Source organism: Eptesicus fuscus, chromosome 20, assembly GCF_027574615.1.
Source record: "Eptesicus fuscus isolate TK198812 chromosome 20, DD_ASM_mEF_20220401, whole genome shotgun sequence".
Taxonomy (NCBI): domain Eukaryota; kingdom Metazoa; phylum Chordata; class Mammalia; order Chiroptera; family Vespertilionidae; genus Eptesicus; species Eptesicus fuscus.
This window is the reverse complement of record NC_072492.1, coordinates 12,997,856-13,014,800: the sequence shown is the minus strand read 5'-3', so window position 1 is coordinate 13,014,800 and position 16,945 is coordinate 12,997,856. Positions and strand designations below refer to the sequence as shown.

Sequence of the window (16,945 nt, the reverse complement as noted above, 5' to 3'; positions counted from 1 at the left end):
GGCTCCCAGACTGTGAAGGGGCAGGCCGGGCTGAGGGACCCCCCCCCTCCAGTGCATGAATTTTCATGCACCGGGCCTCTAGTATATATATAAAAGCCTAAGTGACCAAACGACCAAATGACCTGTCAACTGGTCGACCGGTCGCTATGACACGCACTGACCACAAGGGGGCAGATGCTCGACGCAGTGGCTGCCCCCTGGTGGTGAGTGTGCTTCCATAGTGGGGTCACCACTCAGCTGACCTACCCATCCCAGCAGCCCACCAGCCTGGCAGCAGCCACTCACTCCCTCAGTTGTCCTGCAGGGCCAATCTCTGGAGAATGGCCAGGCACCAGTGGACCTGCGCTGCTGGTATAATCCAGACAATGCTGCAGGCCTCCTAGAAGTTGGCCTGGGGCACCGTGGCCGCTTCCCCACCCTAGATGCTCGGCAAGGAAGAAAGGATACAAAAGCAGCCTCCAGGTGGCTCCCGACAACCAGCACTAACATCCTCAGGATGGATCCAGATCCCAGGCCAGCAAGGGTGTCCCACCGCCCACCCAGAGGGCCAATCGCATCCTGACCTCTCCCCCACCCCCTCAGGATGGGCACCAGACACAGGGCTCATGGCTGGTGAGCGCTGCTGTGGTGGTGTGAGGCTCTCCCAATCGGGACTGACTGGGTGCGAGCATGGCAGGCACAGCAGGGCCAGGATGAGCAGGAGCAGCAGGCAGGAGTGGCAGGCAGTGTTGGACTGCCAGTTTCAGCCCAATCCCTGCAGGCCACGCCAAGGGGCCCCACCGGTGCACGAATACGTGCACTGGGCCTCTAGTTTTATATAATTTTGCTATCATGAAATATTATTATTCTTTGACTTTTCCAACCATTTTAAAATGTAACAATCATTCTTAGGTCACAGGTTAGCCATCTTGATGTGGCCAGAGATTGCCAACCCCTGGCCAAAAGTGTAATATTAAAATGTAACTTATTAGAAGTATTTGTGAGAGGGGAAGAATTTTGAAAGTTTTACTAACTCAAGAAGGTTTAGGTATGTGGCATGCCAGGATATTTTAAAGAACGTGGCACCAAAAAGCCCTAAGCCCTCTCGTGGCACCTGCGACAGACACAGGATTCAGAGTGGGATGGGCCATCACCACAACCCTGAGTGGCATACTGATGCTCTAGATCAGTGGTTCTCAACCTTCCTAATGCCGTGACCCTTTAATACAGTTCCTCATGTTGTGGTGACCCCCAAACATAAAATTATTTTCGTTGCTACTTCATAACTGTAATTTTGCTACTGTTATGAATCGTAATGTAAATATCTGATATGCAGGATGTCTTAGGCGACCCCTGTGAAAGGGTTGTTCGACCCCCAAAGGGGTCGCGACCAACAGAACCGCTGCTCTAGAAGATCTTCACTTTGCCAGAAATGTCCTCACCAGAGACAACAGAATGGATCTTTAGATCATGATTCCAGAGGTGGGGGCGGCCCCCTGATGCCCTAGTCTTAGCAAGCTTCGGGTGAAAATTGACCCCACATACGCTGGAGGTCCAGCAGTTTTCCCAAGATGAACTGGGCTTCAGGAACCCTGTTTCTGCAGGAAGGTTTGGGGCTCCCCGCCCTTCCTGAGAGCTGCCTCTGTCCTTACACTCAACTTCCTGAGGAGTTTCTCAACCCTGGCTCAGCAGAAAGATGCCCGGCGGTGGGGGGGGCGGGGGGAGGGGCAGCAGGGGGCCTGGGCAGGGTGTCATGTGAAGATGCGAGTCCCTCGTGGTACATGGGTCTTCATCCAGGGCATCAGACTGTCTGTCCTTGTGCCCCTGGCCTCACTATAAATGGAGACTGTAGATGTAGCCTGTCTGGGTGTTTGGCTCTAAGTCCCTTCTCTGCTCAAAACCATGATTGCCCCTCCCCTCCCCATGTGGTTTCCTCTGGGTGACTTCTGTTCCTCTCTGGCTAGGTGAGGCTGTCCTTCCTGGTTGGTGTCCTGGGACCAGAAGAGGTCTGGAGAGATGTGGATGGGGCAGCTCTGAGCTCAACCCTGGGCTCTCAAAGCCCACCCTGTGCTTTGCCTCTCCCTCTCCCCCACCTCCTGTCAGCATTGCAGCTCAAGGCTTGGTCCAAAGAGTCCAGGTCTCAGGAGACGGAGAACTGAGGAGCCCAGAACAGTGAGTTCCGAACATCCCATCCTCCCATCCCTGCCCCCTTCACACTCCTGCCTGCCCCCAGACCAGACCCAGCAACTTAGTAACTTGATCTCTTTCAGTGTCGCCCAGCCCCCTCTGGACTCCTCCTTCCTATGCCTTTTCCTGCCTCCTTCACATCCCTTCTCCCAACATCATCTGTTGGCAGATGCCCTGGGGTTTACAAAAGCGGGTTCGAATGCTGAATAGGAGTTTGCCAGGTGACCATAATGACCCAAGTAGAAGTGTTGCATTGGGAGGTGGTAGGGACCAAGGATGACTGCTCTTCTCTGCCTGCCCGATCCCTTCACCACCCACTCTCCCCAGGGAACATCCCAAAGGCCTTCTGAATCCCACTGAGTGCAAGAGACATACTCAGTGCAGCAGAGCAGGCTGATGCAGCAAAGATGGCTGATGGAGTCCAGCAGCGGCTGGCCTGGATCTTGGAGTTTATGAGCAAGGAGCAGCTGAGGGAGTTCCTGCTGCTGCTGCCTGATAAGGACCTCTGCCAGCACTCTCCTGGGGCGACCCCAGCTCAACCAGAGGAGGTGGCTGGCAGGAAGGTGGCCTCATGTCTTGTGGCTCAATACGGGGAGCAGCGGACCTGGGACCTGGCCCAGCAGACCTGGGAGCAGATGGGCCTGAGCCAGCTGTGTGCCACAGCCCAGAAAGAGTTACCTATGAAGTCAGGTGAGTAGACAAAACTCCCTCTGCCTGCTGTTCATCTCCTTCCCACCCACACCCTGCTGAACCTCCCACCAAACCTGACCCTGGGCAGTGACTGGGAACTGCCCTATCAAAGGGGGATCCAGACTCAGACTAGACTGCAGCGAAAAGGCTTGTGGGGGAAGAATGCCAAGTGCATTCCCAGCAACCCATGGGTCCTCGCCACACCTGGGAGGGAGCGCTCAGAGGGCCAGAGAGACTAGAGGCTGACTCTCAGAAGACACCAGCAGGAGGATGTGGGTTTCACCCACCTCCCAAGTGTCCACTTGCCTGGTTTGTGCTATAAGAACAGAAGGGAGCCGGTGAGAAGCAGGTTTCAGTCCTGGCACAAACATGTTGGGCAAGTTGCTTCATTGCTCTCTGCATCTTCTCTCCATCTGTAAAATGAGAGAGTAGGAGCCTGCCTCCTGAACTGTAGGAGGGTAAAGAGATAATCCATATCAGACATCTACCACAGAGTCCAATTCCTAGTAAGTGCTCAATGAACTGTTCTGATGTTATTGTTGCTGCCACTCCTGATGTTATTACTATTGGCAGCTGTGGGTGGCAGAGGCTCTCAGCCTCATGTGCGGGCATTTGAGGCATAGAGAAGAGTCATGACTTATAAAGGGAGGTAGAGGCAGAACCAGGACAGAGATGCAAAGTTCCTGGAGCCCAGATCAGGACAGTTGCCCAGCAGTGTCAGGGCACCATTCTCCAGTGAGATTGTGGGGCAGGCTGCAGTGGGCTCACTGGTTTCTCCTGACCTCTCCTAGTCAAGACCAAGCTTCTTGTTTTCTGGTGCTGTTGACAATGACAGTGAGAGCAGCACCAGGTGTTAGACCAGTGGGGTCAGACCGGACCTTGGTTCAGCAACCTCGGTATTAGAGTTCTGACTAAGGAAGAATTCAGAACCAAGACTCAAACTGAAAGAGAACTTTTACTTAGAAAATCACAGAGGTGTCAGAAATGGATGGTAGGAGAAAGGGGATCAGGAAACAACTTACAGAAGCAAAAGGGCCCTTGGAGCTTGGGAGTGAGGAAGGTAAAGGTAATGATAACGGGGGCTGGAAGGGGAGGGGTGCGGAAAGGCAAGGGCATGCTCCCAGGAGGGAGAGCGCACTGGGTCCTCCATCCTAAAAGCTTCTAAGAGTGGAGATCTTAGGGGAGAGCCCAGAGAGGATCTCAATAGAATATTCATCAGCTTTCCAAGTGGGTCCTTTCAGGGTTGTGGTCTCCACTGACTGGTTCGTGCCAGGGCAAAGGGTCAATGCAGATGGTCCTGAGTAGTTTTGCTGCTTTTCTGGGCCTGGAGCTGAAATACAACTGACACCCAGATGTTATTTCTAGGGAGGAATGAACAGCAGCTGATGACTACAACTGACTTCGAGAACAGTACCAGGTGTTAGACCAGAGGGGTCAGACCAGGAGGGCTGAACAGCATAGCCAGAGATATGAAAGGTCTGGGGCTCCAAACCCCACGACGAGTGATATGCTAGAAAAAGAAAGGTTACCTTGGGGGTGAAATCCTTGTTTTCCAAGTATTGCCCCTTGCTAGGCCTCCAGAGCTCTCCACCCTGGTGACCTCTGTACCTGACCTATTGTCCTTCCTCTGTGCATGTCTGTCTAACTGTCAGCACAGTTCTTCTCCATTGAAAGCCCCCCAGTTTCAATGCCCTGGCTCCTGCCCATCCTGCTAGCAAGCATAAACCCCTAATCTCCTTCCCACAGCCCAATTGCTCCCATTCCCCTACTCCCCAATTCCACCCAAGCAGAACTCCCCCAGAGGGTTCACCTCCACCAAGCTGCTGAAATTCTTTGACCCTGAGTCCTGGGTCCTCCAAGACATAGAGAGAATTTGAAACACTTGCCTCACATATGGACAGAGCTGGAAATGTGAGGCTTGCTGAGCTGTCCTGAGGGCCCCACGTGGGGCTGCAAGGCAGCAAGTGGGTTCCCAGCCAGGTGAGCCTAGAGCTGCATGAGGACCTGGGCCAAGAGAACACTTAAGAAGGATGGAGAAGCTAGAGGGCAGTGGTCGGTCAGTAGGCCTAGAAATGATCTTTCAGGAACATTCCAGTGTTGAAGTTACACGCCCTCTGATTGGACAGATGGGTAAACTCAGGCCTATGCAGGCCAGGCAGTGAATCTCACCTAACCAGGTGCCATGTGTAACATGGTCCTTGGCCAGGCACAGCATGGGCCATAATAACTCTGAACTTACCTGAGGTCTGGCTATTCCAGAAAGTTCCAAGGAGGACTCTGTTCTCCAGGTGAACCCCAAGAAGAGGGTAGGCCTATTCCTCAGCTCAAGCCAGTCCCCTCTCCTGACTTCTATGATTTCACCCTCCTCATATGGAGTCACCGGGGCTGGAAATCTCAGCTATACCCTTGCCTCTTTCTCTTTTCATCCCAGCATCCAAATCCACCTCACACAGCACTTGGAAACAGCCAGGGCTGGAACCTACACCCAGTGATCTCTGCCTCCACACTGCTGCTGCTTTGTGAGGCCCCCACCCCCAGTTTCCATGTCCCCTTTTCTCTTCCCTTCCCTCTGTGCCACTCTCCCTCCTCCTGCCCCCAGGCCCTGGCAGTGATGGTCAGAAGCTCAAGCTCTGTTGTCTGATTAACAGTTGCTAATCCTGCTCTCATTGGTTTCCATTTGCATTGAATATTTTTCTATCCTTTTCCCTTAGCCTAAGTGTGTTTTTAAAGCCAAAGCAAGTCTCTTGTAGGCAGCATACAGTCAGGTCTTGGGTTTTATTGTTGGTTTCCTTTTATTTTTTATCCATTCAGCAACTCTATGTTTTGTGATTGGAGAATTTAATTCTTTTACTCTTAAAGTAATTACTGATAGGGAAGGATTTGTCAATTGTTTTTATAGCTTTAGCCCCCGGCCCCACCTCCGTTCCTCCCTTGTCCCCCGCCTCACCTTCTCCTCCAGCCCGCCTGCGTTTCCGTTTGCCCCCGGCCCCGCCTCCGTTCCTCCCTTGTCCCCCGCCTCACCTTCTCCTCCAGCCCGCCTGCGTTTCCGTTTGCCCCCGGCCCCGCCTCCGTTCCTCTCTTGTCCCCCGCCTCACCTTCTCCTCCAGCCCGCCTACGTTTCCCTTCGCCCCTGGCCCCACCTCCGCTCAGCCCTTGTCGCCCGCCCCGCCTTCTCCACCAGCCCGCCTGCGTTTCCCTTCTCCCCCGGTCCCGCCTCCGCTCCGCCCTTGTCGCCTGCCCCGCCTTCTCCACCAGCCCGCCTGCGTTTCCCTTCGCCCCCGGCCCCGCCTCCGCTCTGCCCTTGTCGCCCGCCCCGCCTTCTCCACCAGCCCGCCTGCGTTTCCCTTCGCCCCCGGCCCTGACTTCGCTCCTCCCTTCTCCTCCGCCCCCCCCCCCCCATGTGCTTCCTTTATTCCTTTCCTCCTCTCTTGGTGTTTTCCTGTGTAATTTGATTATTTTCTTTTTTTCCATTTTAATCCTCACCCAAGGATATTTTTTATTGATTTTGAGAGAGGGAGAGAGGGGGTGAGGGGAGAGAGAGAAACATCTGTCTGTTGCCTCTCCTACATACCCAGACAAGGGATCGAACCTCCAACTTTTTGGTGTATGGAAAGACACTCCAACCAACTGAGCCATGTGGCCAGAGCTTGATGGTTTTCTGTAGTGGTATGCTTTGATTCCTTTCACTTGATATTTTGTGTATCTGCTATAGGTTTTTGCTTTGTGTATACCATGACACTTACATAAAATATCTTATACTTATTAGTCTATTTTAAGCTTATATCAATTTAATTACAATCACATACAAAAATCTACCCTTTTACTCCCCCATATTTTTATTCTTGCTGTCACAATTTACATTTTTTATATTGTGTATTCATTTCCAAATTATTTTAGCTAGAGTTATTTTTAATACTTTTTTCTTTTTTCCCTCTTGGAGTTTCACTTATTAAATTTATTATTTCAATATAATAAAAAATGTTGTGACAGAAAAAGAAAACACACAAGTGATAAATGTGTTAAACTCCTCCCTTCAGGCACTGAGTATTCAGTAAATGCTCAGTCTTACTGTCGCATCATTGAGTCAGAGTTTACCTAAGATAACTCACACAGTTTTGTCATACTACTGTTTATTACAATAGCCAGAAGACTCAGCATGCAGCTTTAGAAGGTGTCAAGACCCCTTCTTCAACTGTAGGAATGCACCATCTCAAGACTGTTGTTTAAAGGATAAAGAAGCAAAAATGTAAAGAAAACAGAATGCAATTCCTTCATAAACTTTCTATGTCTATTATTACCAATCACATATTCTTTGTAAATCCTTAAGAGCTTCCCTGTAAAAAAAATTTATGCATGTGTGTGTGTGTGTGTGTGTGTGTGTGTAAAGGACACCAAAAAGGGCTGCTGGGACCAGGATCCTTCACCTTGGAGACCTTGGAGGGCACCTAGGTCACTTCACCAAGGGCAGCTTCAGTGCATTCCCACTGGGCCCAGTCTTTACTGAGGGGTGCTAACAGCATAACAGTTTGAAGTCTATGGCTGTTTGTAATGAAGAAGAATAAACTGGACAAACTTGCCCTCTTCCATCTTTCATTCTCTAAAACTGACCACAGTAGGGAGGGGTGACCTTGAACCCTGGAATGAGGGCCTGAGATGGCAAAGGGGAGGCAGTTGGAAATAAAGAACCTGGACAGGAACATCAACCAGGCAAAGGAACCCAGTAGGGGAGGAGCTACTGAACAGAATAGGGGCTGCAGGAGAGCAGGTGACCCACAATGTCTTCTTGGAGCCACCAGCTCATCACTGGGGAAGTAAGTGTGGCACCAAGGCCTGAAGGTGGCAGGGCTCTGGGGAGGACATCACTGAAGCACTCCGATGAGGTACAGCTTCTCCCCATGGCCGCTGGTGAGGATGGGGGCCTTTCTGTAGTGTCCATAGTGGGAAACTGTCACTGCCCGATGCAGTAGACATTCTTCACAAGCTGCACCTTGTGATGTTCATTCTTTCCTGATGCTTTGAGAGACACCTGACAAGCCACTGGGTGAGGATTTGCTGTCCCTAATGAGGATGTCGCCCTCCAGCACCCCTCAATGAGGACGTACCTGGCCTGGTGGTGTGTTATTTCCATAGTACCACTCTGCCTGCAAAACACTCGCTGCCCCTACCCTGGGTAGCTGATGTATGGGGCATGCAACATGGACAGGGCAGGCCCATGGCTGAGCACCACCATGTAGTTGGGGGACAAGGCCTGCCTGCCCCCAGGCGTTTGCATTTCCACCTCTCCTGGTCATTCTCTGGCTTCTTGATGACCTTCACAGTCTCTCCCTTCTCAAACTTGAGCTTCTCAGTGGCCAAGCTGAAAGGGTACACTTTATGGACCACATGCAGGACACAGCAAGATGAGTAAGCTTGGAACTTGGTGGCCAGCTTGCCTACCTCCTCAGGACATTGTTGAAGGGGAACAAGTCCAACTGCCCGTTGTAGCTGCCACCTCACCAGCCATTGCTGCATTTCTCCATGGCAGTGACACATGACCCCTTCACCAGGGACAGTTCACCTAACCTCTCAGTCATGTAGGCAAACTTGGCAAAGTCCGGGATGTTGAGGTCACAGATATGGTTGGCAACCCCCCACCCCCTTGGCAGAGTACTCAGACACGTCCCATATGCTGGTCTTCCTCTTGGTATTGCCAAGGCTCAGTGTATTCTTCAGGTTCTTCATGAGGGAGCCCTTCTTCAGGCCATTCTTCCTCTCCATGTAGATGGACGGCACCATGACCTGTCCTGTTGGCCACTTCCTCACCCGCCACCATGTCTTGGAGTCATTCAGCAGCCACATGTGCTGATTCATCTTGATGTTAATTAAGTTTCAGGTCCTGTTGGACAATTTAGCTTCCCCTTGGCTATAACAGTGACTTCTTCTGTCATCTCTCATGAAGTCCTTCTTTGGGCTCAGTTAGGAGGGATGACTGACAAAACACAACTCCACAAAAGATGAATATTTTAACTGATTGCACCCTGAAGTTACAAAGCTGCAAGTGTTCCCCAAATTCTCAAATCCCACTCAAATCTCAGCAGAGAACTGTGATCTGGGAAATCACTTGTAAAAAGGAGCATATAAACTCTGAACCATTTGCACACATGTTCTCATGTGGTCCCTTAAGCTGTTACAAAGCTAAAAGTTAAAGCCAGATGCCTGATCATCAGCCAGTGACCCACTGCATACCCCAAAGACTTTCCAAGGTCATCATACTGTCCTGCATCAGTGCCTCCATGCCCCCCTTCACCAGCTCCCAGGATTTGCTTCAGTCTGACAACCCATGGCCACCCCACTCCCACAGCATTAGCCAATACTTCTGTCTTTTCATCACTCTATTATAATTATTACACACCATCATTACTATATGCCACAACCTTTGATGGCGGGGGTTCAGGATCTGAAGAAGGGGCTGACACACAAATGAAAACACTAGACAAGAAATATTAATTTAGAAGGCATGGGGGGGGGCAGGTGGAGACCTCTTGGAGAGGCACACTGAAACCTGGCCTTGTCCGCTTTTTATTCAATTTTAGATACACATCTTGCCCTCAGTAAAGCACTGCAAACAGGTAGCAGACAGACCGTAAAGATCAGTAAGTTTCAGTAATCATTTACTTTGCGGCAATTAGGTCAGGAAATTGCTTTGAGCCACCGCTATCTCAACATAACAGTGGTGTATGGTATTAGCACTGCTAACCATCCAAGGTCCATCAGCCTTCCACATTCCTTGGTGCACTCTTATGACAGTATTGGGAAAGCGGTGGCTTCCCGCAACTGTATAGTATATTCTGAATTTCACTATATATTTACCCTTACCAAGTGAAATGTATACTTTCACATGTTTTCATGTACCAATTAACATCCTTTATTTCAGCTTGGAGAACTCCTTTCTGCATTTCTTGTGAATCCGTGCTAGTGGTAATGAACTCCCTCCACTTTTCTTTATCTGGGAATACTTTTATAGCTCTTTCATTTCTGAACCTTTGCTTATTCTTAGCTGACAGCTGTTTTTTGTTTTTTTTTTTCTCTCAGCACTTTGAATATATCATCTACTCTCCCCTGAACGGTGACGTTTCTGCTGAAATTTGTTCATAGCTTTGTGGGAGTCCCCTTGTATGAGATCAGTCATTCTCTTGCTCCCTTCATATTCTCTTTGTCTTTCATTTTTGACAATTTCATTATAATGTGATAAATGAAGTCCTTTTAAAGTTGAATCTGTATCAGAACCCATGAGTTCATGTACCTGGGTGTACATATCTTCACATATCTTGAATTTTATATAATTTTCATGTCATTAAATATCATTCTTCTTTGACTTTTCAACCATTTAAAAATGTAAAAACCATTCTTAGGTCACAGGTTGTACAACAGGTGGACACTTAGATTTTGCCAACCCCTAGTCAAAAACCATAATACTAAAATGTATCTTGTTAGAAGTATTGGTGGAAGGGTAGAATTTTGAAAGTTTTACTAGAATTTAGATATGTGGCATGCTAGCAGATCCATTAAAACCAGGATATTTTGGGGAATGTGGCACCAGGCCTAAGTCCTCTCTTGGCACCTCAGGCAGACACAGAATTCAGAGTGGGATGGGCCATAGCCATGATGCAGAGTGGCCGTATTGATGCATTAGATCTTCACTTTGCCAGAAATGTTCTCAGATCACAATTCCAGAGGAGGGAGTGGGCCCCTAATACCTTAGTCACACCAAGCTACAGGTGAAAATCAGCCCCACGTACTCTGGAGGTCCAGCAGGTTTCCTAAGATGAACTGGGCTTCAGCACCCCAGGTGGGTCACTTGCATCATCTCAAACTTTCATCTATGAAGAGAGGTGAGAGTCACTCAAAATATTCTAAAGGGAAGAGGGGAGATGGATGTAACAGTAATTCGACTTGGAATCTGACAGATATGACCTTGAGGTTCCTCTCAGGGGCACAGTCCCTGACATGTGCTCAGGTGCTCACAGTTCACAAACCACTTTCTCCTCTGTCCAGGTGGTTTCTCCCAGAAGCAGACCCTGACACTACATTGGAGAGCAGGTGGCTTATTCAGGAACTGGTTCCCTGGAAGCGCCATTAGGAGAGAGAAGTGGGAAGGGAAGAGGGGAAACCAGTGAAATCTGCATTGTGGAGCAACTGAGGTTCATTGAACTAGGGATCTTCAGAAGACAGTGTTATCTTTCCTGGGGGTCAGGGTACTGCCATCTATCACTGGTTGAGAGCTCCCCGTGGAGCTTTAATTCCCCAGGGCTTCTGGCCTGTCACACCCAATGCCTGAGAGAGTCCTCAGACAGAAAACCACAGGTGCGAGTCGAAGAATATCGTTGCCATGTGGTTAAATGGATGGGTGTGGAGGAGGTACTCTCAGGAACCAATAGTATACTCTTCACCATCCATTATATCCTTCACTCGACCATAACTACTTACAATTTATGAATGAAAAAACTGACGACCAGTGGGGCTAATAGCTCAGGTCATGGAATTAATGAGAGCAAACAGTTATGTCTGTTTTTTCACTCTTTATTCCCAGCCTCTAGTTAAGTGCCTCGCAGTGTAAGCCCTTGATATTTGCAGAATGAAGAAATATCACCTTATGAGAATGATTTGGTCAAGTCAAAACTTAAGCTAGGATCTTCTCCTTAAGACCCTGTTTTCTCCACTGGCCTGGCAAGAATGTACCATATCAGCAGCCAGCACAGTGTGTAGCTTCAAGTGGGTTAAGAAAACAATGGTGGAATGGATAAGTGGAGAAACAATTGAACAAATGTTCCATCTTTCTCTCCTTTTTGTAGGAATCAAAGAAAAATACCAGAACCAAAGGAGAGAGAGCCCCTACCCCATACAGTCATGGAGAAATGAGTATTTGCACCAAAAATTCACACAGCTGCTATTTCTACACAGATTTCAACCCAGAGGCTATGACTTCCTGCTCAGGAGAAGAAGGAATGATGAGGTGGTAGATGAACAAGGACATTTGATGGAGATTGGAGACTTATTTGGCCCAGGCCTGAGTACCCAGGAAGAGCCTCCCACTGTCGTGGTGCATGGGGTTGCTGGAATCGGGAAGTCAACCCTGGCCAGGCAGGTGAGGAGAGCCTGGGAGGAAGGCTGGCTGTTCAGGGACCGCTTCAAGCATGTCTTCTACTTCAACTGCAGAGAGCTGGCCCGGTCTGAGACAATGAGTCTCGCTGAGCTCATCACAAAAGACTGGGCTGTGCCCAAGGCTCCCATTGGACAGATTCTTTCTCAACAGAAACAACTACTCTTCATTCTTGATAACTTAGATGAACCAAAATGGGACTTGAAGGAGGAGAGTTCTGAGCTCTGTCCACACTGGAGCCAGCAGCAGCAGGTGCACACACTGCTGGGCAGTTTGCTGAAGAAAACCTTACTTCCCACGGCTTCCCTGCTGATCACAGCTCGGATCACAGCTCTGTGGAGGCTCAAACCTTCTTTAAAGCATCCTCGCTGGGTGGAGGTTCTGGGATTCTCTGAGTCAGCCAGGAAGGAGTATTTCTTCCAATATTTCACAGATGAGAACCAAGCGATTAGAGCCTTCACCTCGATTCAATCCAACCCGGCTCTCTTCCCCATGTGTCTCATGCCCTTAGTGTCCTGGCTGGTCTGCACTTGCCTGAAGCAGCAGATGGAGCAGGAGCAACCACTCTCACTGACCTCCCAGACGACCACAGCCCTCTGTCTGCACTACTTTTTCCACGTTCTGCAGGTTCAGTCCCTCGGGACTAAGCTGAGGGGCTTCTGCTCTCTGGCTGCTGAAGGCATCTGTCAAGGAAAGACTCTGTTCAATCCAGAGGACTTCAGGGAACACGGGTTAGATGGGGCCAACATCTCCACTCTCTTAAACATGGGTGTTATTCAAGAGCACCCCACCCCTCGGAGCTACAGCTTCATTCACCTGTGCTTCCAGGAGTTTTTTGCAGCCATGTCCTATGCGTTAGGTGATAGAGTGTTGAAAAGTGGTTGCTTTAGTAACATCAAAATCATAAGAGACTTGACAGATGTATATGACAGGTATGACCTGTTAGGGGAACCAACCACATGTTTTCTGTTCGGTCTTTTGAGTGATGAGGGGATGAGAGAGATGGAGAGCATCTTCAAATGCAGCCTGTCTAGGGAGAGGCATTCCTATCTGCTGCTGTTGGCCCAGAGGGAAGTTGACTGCAAGCATCCTAACCTAGAGCCATATTGTTGGCACTTGCTCCACTGTTTTTATGAGAATCGGGACAGAAGGTTTCTGACAAAAATGATGTCTAATTTCTATGGAATGAGGATATGTGTCCAAACTCACATGGAGCTCCTAGTGTTCACGTTCTGCTTTAAATTCTGCCATCACATGAAGACCCTTCAACTGAATGACGGTGGAAAGGCACAACTAGCTCAAAGGCCTTCAGGTGTAGTTCTGTGAGTATTCCCCTCTCCCCTCTCTCCAGCTCCTCTGTTGGTACCACCGCCCTGGGGACTGGGAGCACTCCCACTGAGCCTGGCCCCAGCAGCTTTAAGACTGAAGTCACCAGTAAATTTTTTTTTCTCAATATTTTTTTAAATATATTTTTATTGATTTCAGAGTGGAAATGAGAGAGAGAGAGAGAGAGAGACATAATGAGACAGAATCATTGATTGGCTGCCTCCTGCACACACACACCCTAACACCACCGAGGATCAAGCCTGCAATCCAGGCATGTGCCCTGACCTGACCGAATCAAAATGTGACCTCCTGGTTCATAGGTAACTGCTCTACCACTGAGCCGCGCCAGTCAGGCTAACGGCCAAATCTGACCCCCATTCTCTGTCCAGCTAGGGGGTCCTCAGTAGCAGTATCTGACCATGTGACCTTCCCTCCCTGCTTCTGGCAGCCTGCTGTGGTTCTGCCTTGTACTGCTGCTTCTCTTCCTGTCTGCATCCTCAGGCTCTGTGCTGGGCAGTGCAGATAAAAAAGATGAACATATAAGCCCTTTCCCACAGAAATTTCCCACACTGGCAGAAACAGGCCCACCAAAGGAGCAACGCAGTGTAGAATGGAAGGGCTGAGCCATGAGAAACCACAGTGAAGGGGTTTCTCTGTAGCCCAGGGTGGTGGGAGCAGAGGGCAGTTCCAGAGACTGATCACCCCTGGCGATAGCGCTGCCCATTGCAGCCTGGCACTCAGGGAGGCCAGACCCCATGGTGTTGAGCAGAGTGTGCACATAAGACCCCACACACACCATCTCCTCCCTCTCTCCTCAGGTACAGCTGGGGCCCGTTTACAGATTCCTGTTGGCAAACTTTCTTCTCTCTTCTCCAAGTCCCTGGAAGCCTGCGGGAGCTGGACCTGAGTGGGAACTCTCTGAGCTGCTCTGCAGTACACAGTCTTTGTGTCGCCCTGGAAAGTCCTCGCTGCAGCCTGGAGACCTTGAGGTGAGTCTTGCCTGGGTTCTGTTCTGAAACAGGGGTGGACAGGAGATCCAAGATAGAAGTTGTGTCTAGGATGGGTGTGTGGTCTTTGTATTCAACAAATATTCATTGAGCCCCTCTCTGACCATGGCTACTGCAGTAAGCAAACACAGATAGGATTCTGTTTTCACAGAGTTTGCAAGTGACTGACATTAACCACACAAACAAATGTGTCATTACAGACCCAGATAAGGGCCTGCAGTGGAAAACTACCGTAATAAAGTGGATATTGAAGGACATGGGAAGAACACAGAGGGTGCACCTAGTTGAAGCAGGAGGGCAGAAAGGTCAAAGGCCCTGTGGCAGGAGGGAGAATGGGCTGTCATGGGATTGAAAGCAGACAAGTGAGGCTGGAGGATAGAGAGCAAAGGGGCTACAGGAGGAGGCTACAGAGATCAGGAAGCCAGACTATCTATGCAAGGCCTGTTGGAATTTGGGGTGGTTTTTCTAATGCAATGTGATTATAATCAAAATATTGATATGATCAGTGCATTTTCAAAGTAGAAGCAGACTGCCATATAAAATCCAGAATGGAGGACAGCAACAGGAGAGGTTGGGAAACCTGTTCATAGGAAAGTTTCAGTTGTTCCTATGAAGATGGTGACAGCTTGGGCTAAGGGAAATTAACAAAGTTTCTGCAAGAAATGGTGGTGTCTTGGACTACAGTGGTGGCCATGAAAATGGAAAGAAGTGAATGGATGTAAGAGATCTGAAGAAAAGTAAAATCGACTAGACTGAGTAATGAATTGGATTTATGGGGAAAGGGAGATGGAGATTTAGAAGATGATCTTAGGTTCAGGCCAGAGATATGCATAGGATAGTGGCATCTTCACTGAGATGGAAATACTGGAAGAGGGGTGGGTGGGGGGTGGAATGTCATGGGTGTGATTTTGGGTCTGTGTCAAGTTCCTTTGAGGTACCAAGGGGAGATATCCAACAAGTATCAAATAAAGCTATATATAAAAGTAAGATGCCCCATAGAACAGAACTGAACAAATTTAAAAGAATTACAATCATACAAATTATATTATCTGAACATAATAAAATGAAATTGAAAACCATAGCAGATGGAAATTTAGGAAATTCACAAATACACTGAAATGAAACAATATACTCCTAAAAAAACAATAGATGGAAGAAGATATCATAAGGGAAATTTAAAGGTATTTTGAGCCCGGCCGATGTGGCTCAGGGTTTGAGCATTAACCCATAAATCCGGAGTTTATGATTCCTGGTCAGGACACATGCCCAGGTTGTGGGTTCAATTCCCAGTAGTGGGTGTGCAGGAGGCAGCCAACCAATAATTCTCTCTCATCACTGATGCTCTCTCTCCCTCTCCCTTCCTCTCTGAAATAAAGGAATAATATACATTTTTTAATTTATGAAAAATAAATAAACAAACAAATAAATAACTAAAAGTATTTGGAGTCCTAGCTGGTTTGGCTCATTAGATAGAGCACTGGCCTGCAGACTGAAGGGTCCCAGGTTTGATCCTGGTCAAGGGCACATGCCTGGGTTGTGGGCTTGATCCCTAGTAGAGGGCATGCAGGAGACAGCCAATCAATGATTCTCTCTCATCATTTATATTTCTATCTTTCCCCCTCCCTTCACCGCTGAAATAAATAAAAATCTTAAAAAAAAAAAAAAAAGCAAGCCAAAGAAAGAAAATAATATGAACTAGGGTGGAAATAAATAAAACTGAGACTACAAAAACAATACAGAAAGTAATGACACCAAAAGTTAGTTCTTTGCAAAACTCAGCCAAATTGACAGTCATTTAGCTAAACTGACTAGGATTAAAAGAGAAACAATTCAAATTACTAATATCAGGAATGGAAAAGAGGTAATCACAATTGACCTAACAGAAAAAAATTTTTAAAGAACTTTAAGGAAATATTAAATACTGTAAGCCAACAAATTAGATAACCTAAATGTAATGTATCATTTCCTGAAAAACACAACTACTGCAACTGACTCAAGGAGATTTAGGAAGTCTAAATAAACCTATAACCAGTAAAGAGGTTAAATTATTGAAAAAAAGAAAAAGAAACACACATTTCTACAAAGAAAAGCCCAGGCCCAGATGGCTTCATTGATTAAGTCTACCAAACCTTTAAAGAAGAATTAACACCAATATTCTCAAACTCTGAAAAAGAAAAATAGAAAAGGGGATAATTGCCAACTCATTCTATGACAGCAGCATTACCCTGATATCAAAATTACACAAAGAAAAGTCATCACAAGGTATTAAAAACACTACAAACCAATATCTCTTATGAATATAGATATGGAAAGTCTCAACAAAATATTAAGAACAAATAAAAAGGATGGTAATGCATGACAAAGAGGGACTTATCCCAGGAATGCAAAGCTGGTTTAACTCAGGAAAATTGACCAATACAATACATCATGTTAATAGAATAAAGGACAAAAAGTACATGATCATCTCAATAGACATAGAAATAGTACTTGACAAAATCCAATACATTTTCACATTAATAACACCTTTTCAATTAACTACAAAAGAGGAAACTTTCTCAACCTAATGGCTCCACTTTTGCCTGTGAAGTAGGAATTCAGTTATTTACTAACAATGAGT

The 16,945-nt window shown here is 47.8% G+C and overlaps 1 protein-coding gene across 1 annotated transcript in view; it reads left to right on the top strand.

The window, feature by feature from the left end:
* Positions 1–1,973: 1,973 nt before the first annotated feature.
* Positions 1,974–16,945, top strand: part of LOC114228125 (NACHT, LRR and PYD domains-containing protein 1-like) — a 38,277-nt gene continuing 23,305 nt past the window's right edge. The window contains 5 exon segments of the mRNA XM_054709371.1: positions 1,974–2,151; positions 2,494–2,856; positions 6,432–6,482; positions 11,688–13,317; positions 14,140–14,310. Coding sequence (XP_054565346.1) covers positions 2,574–2,856; positions 6,432–6,482; positions 11,688–13,317; positions 14,140–14,310 — 2,135 coding nt within the window. The 5' untranslated portion in view covers positions 1,974–2,151; positions 2,494–2,573.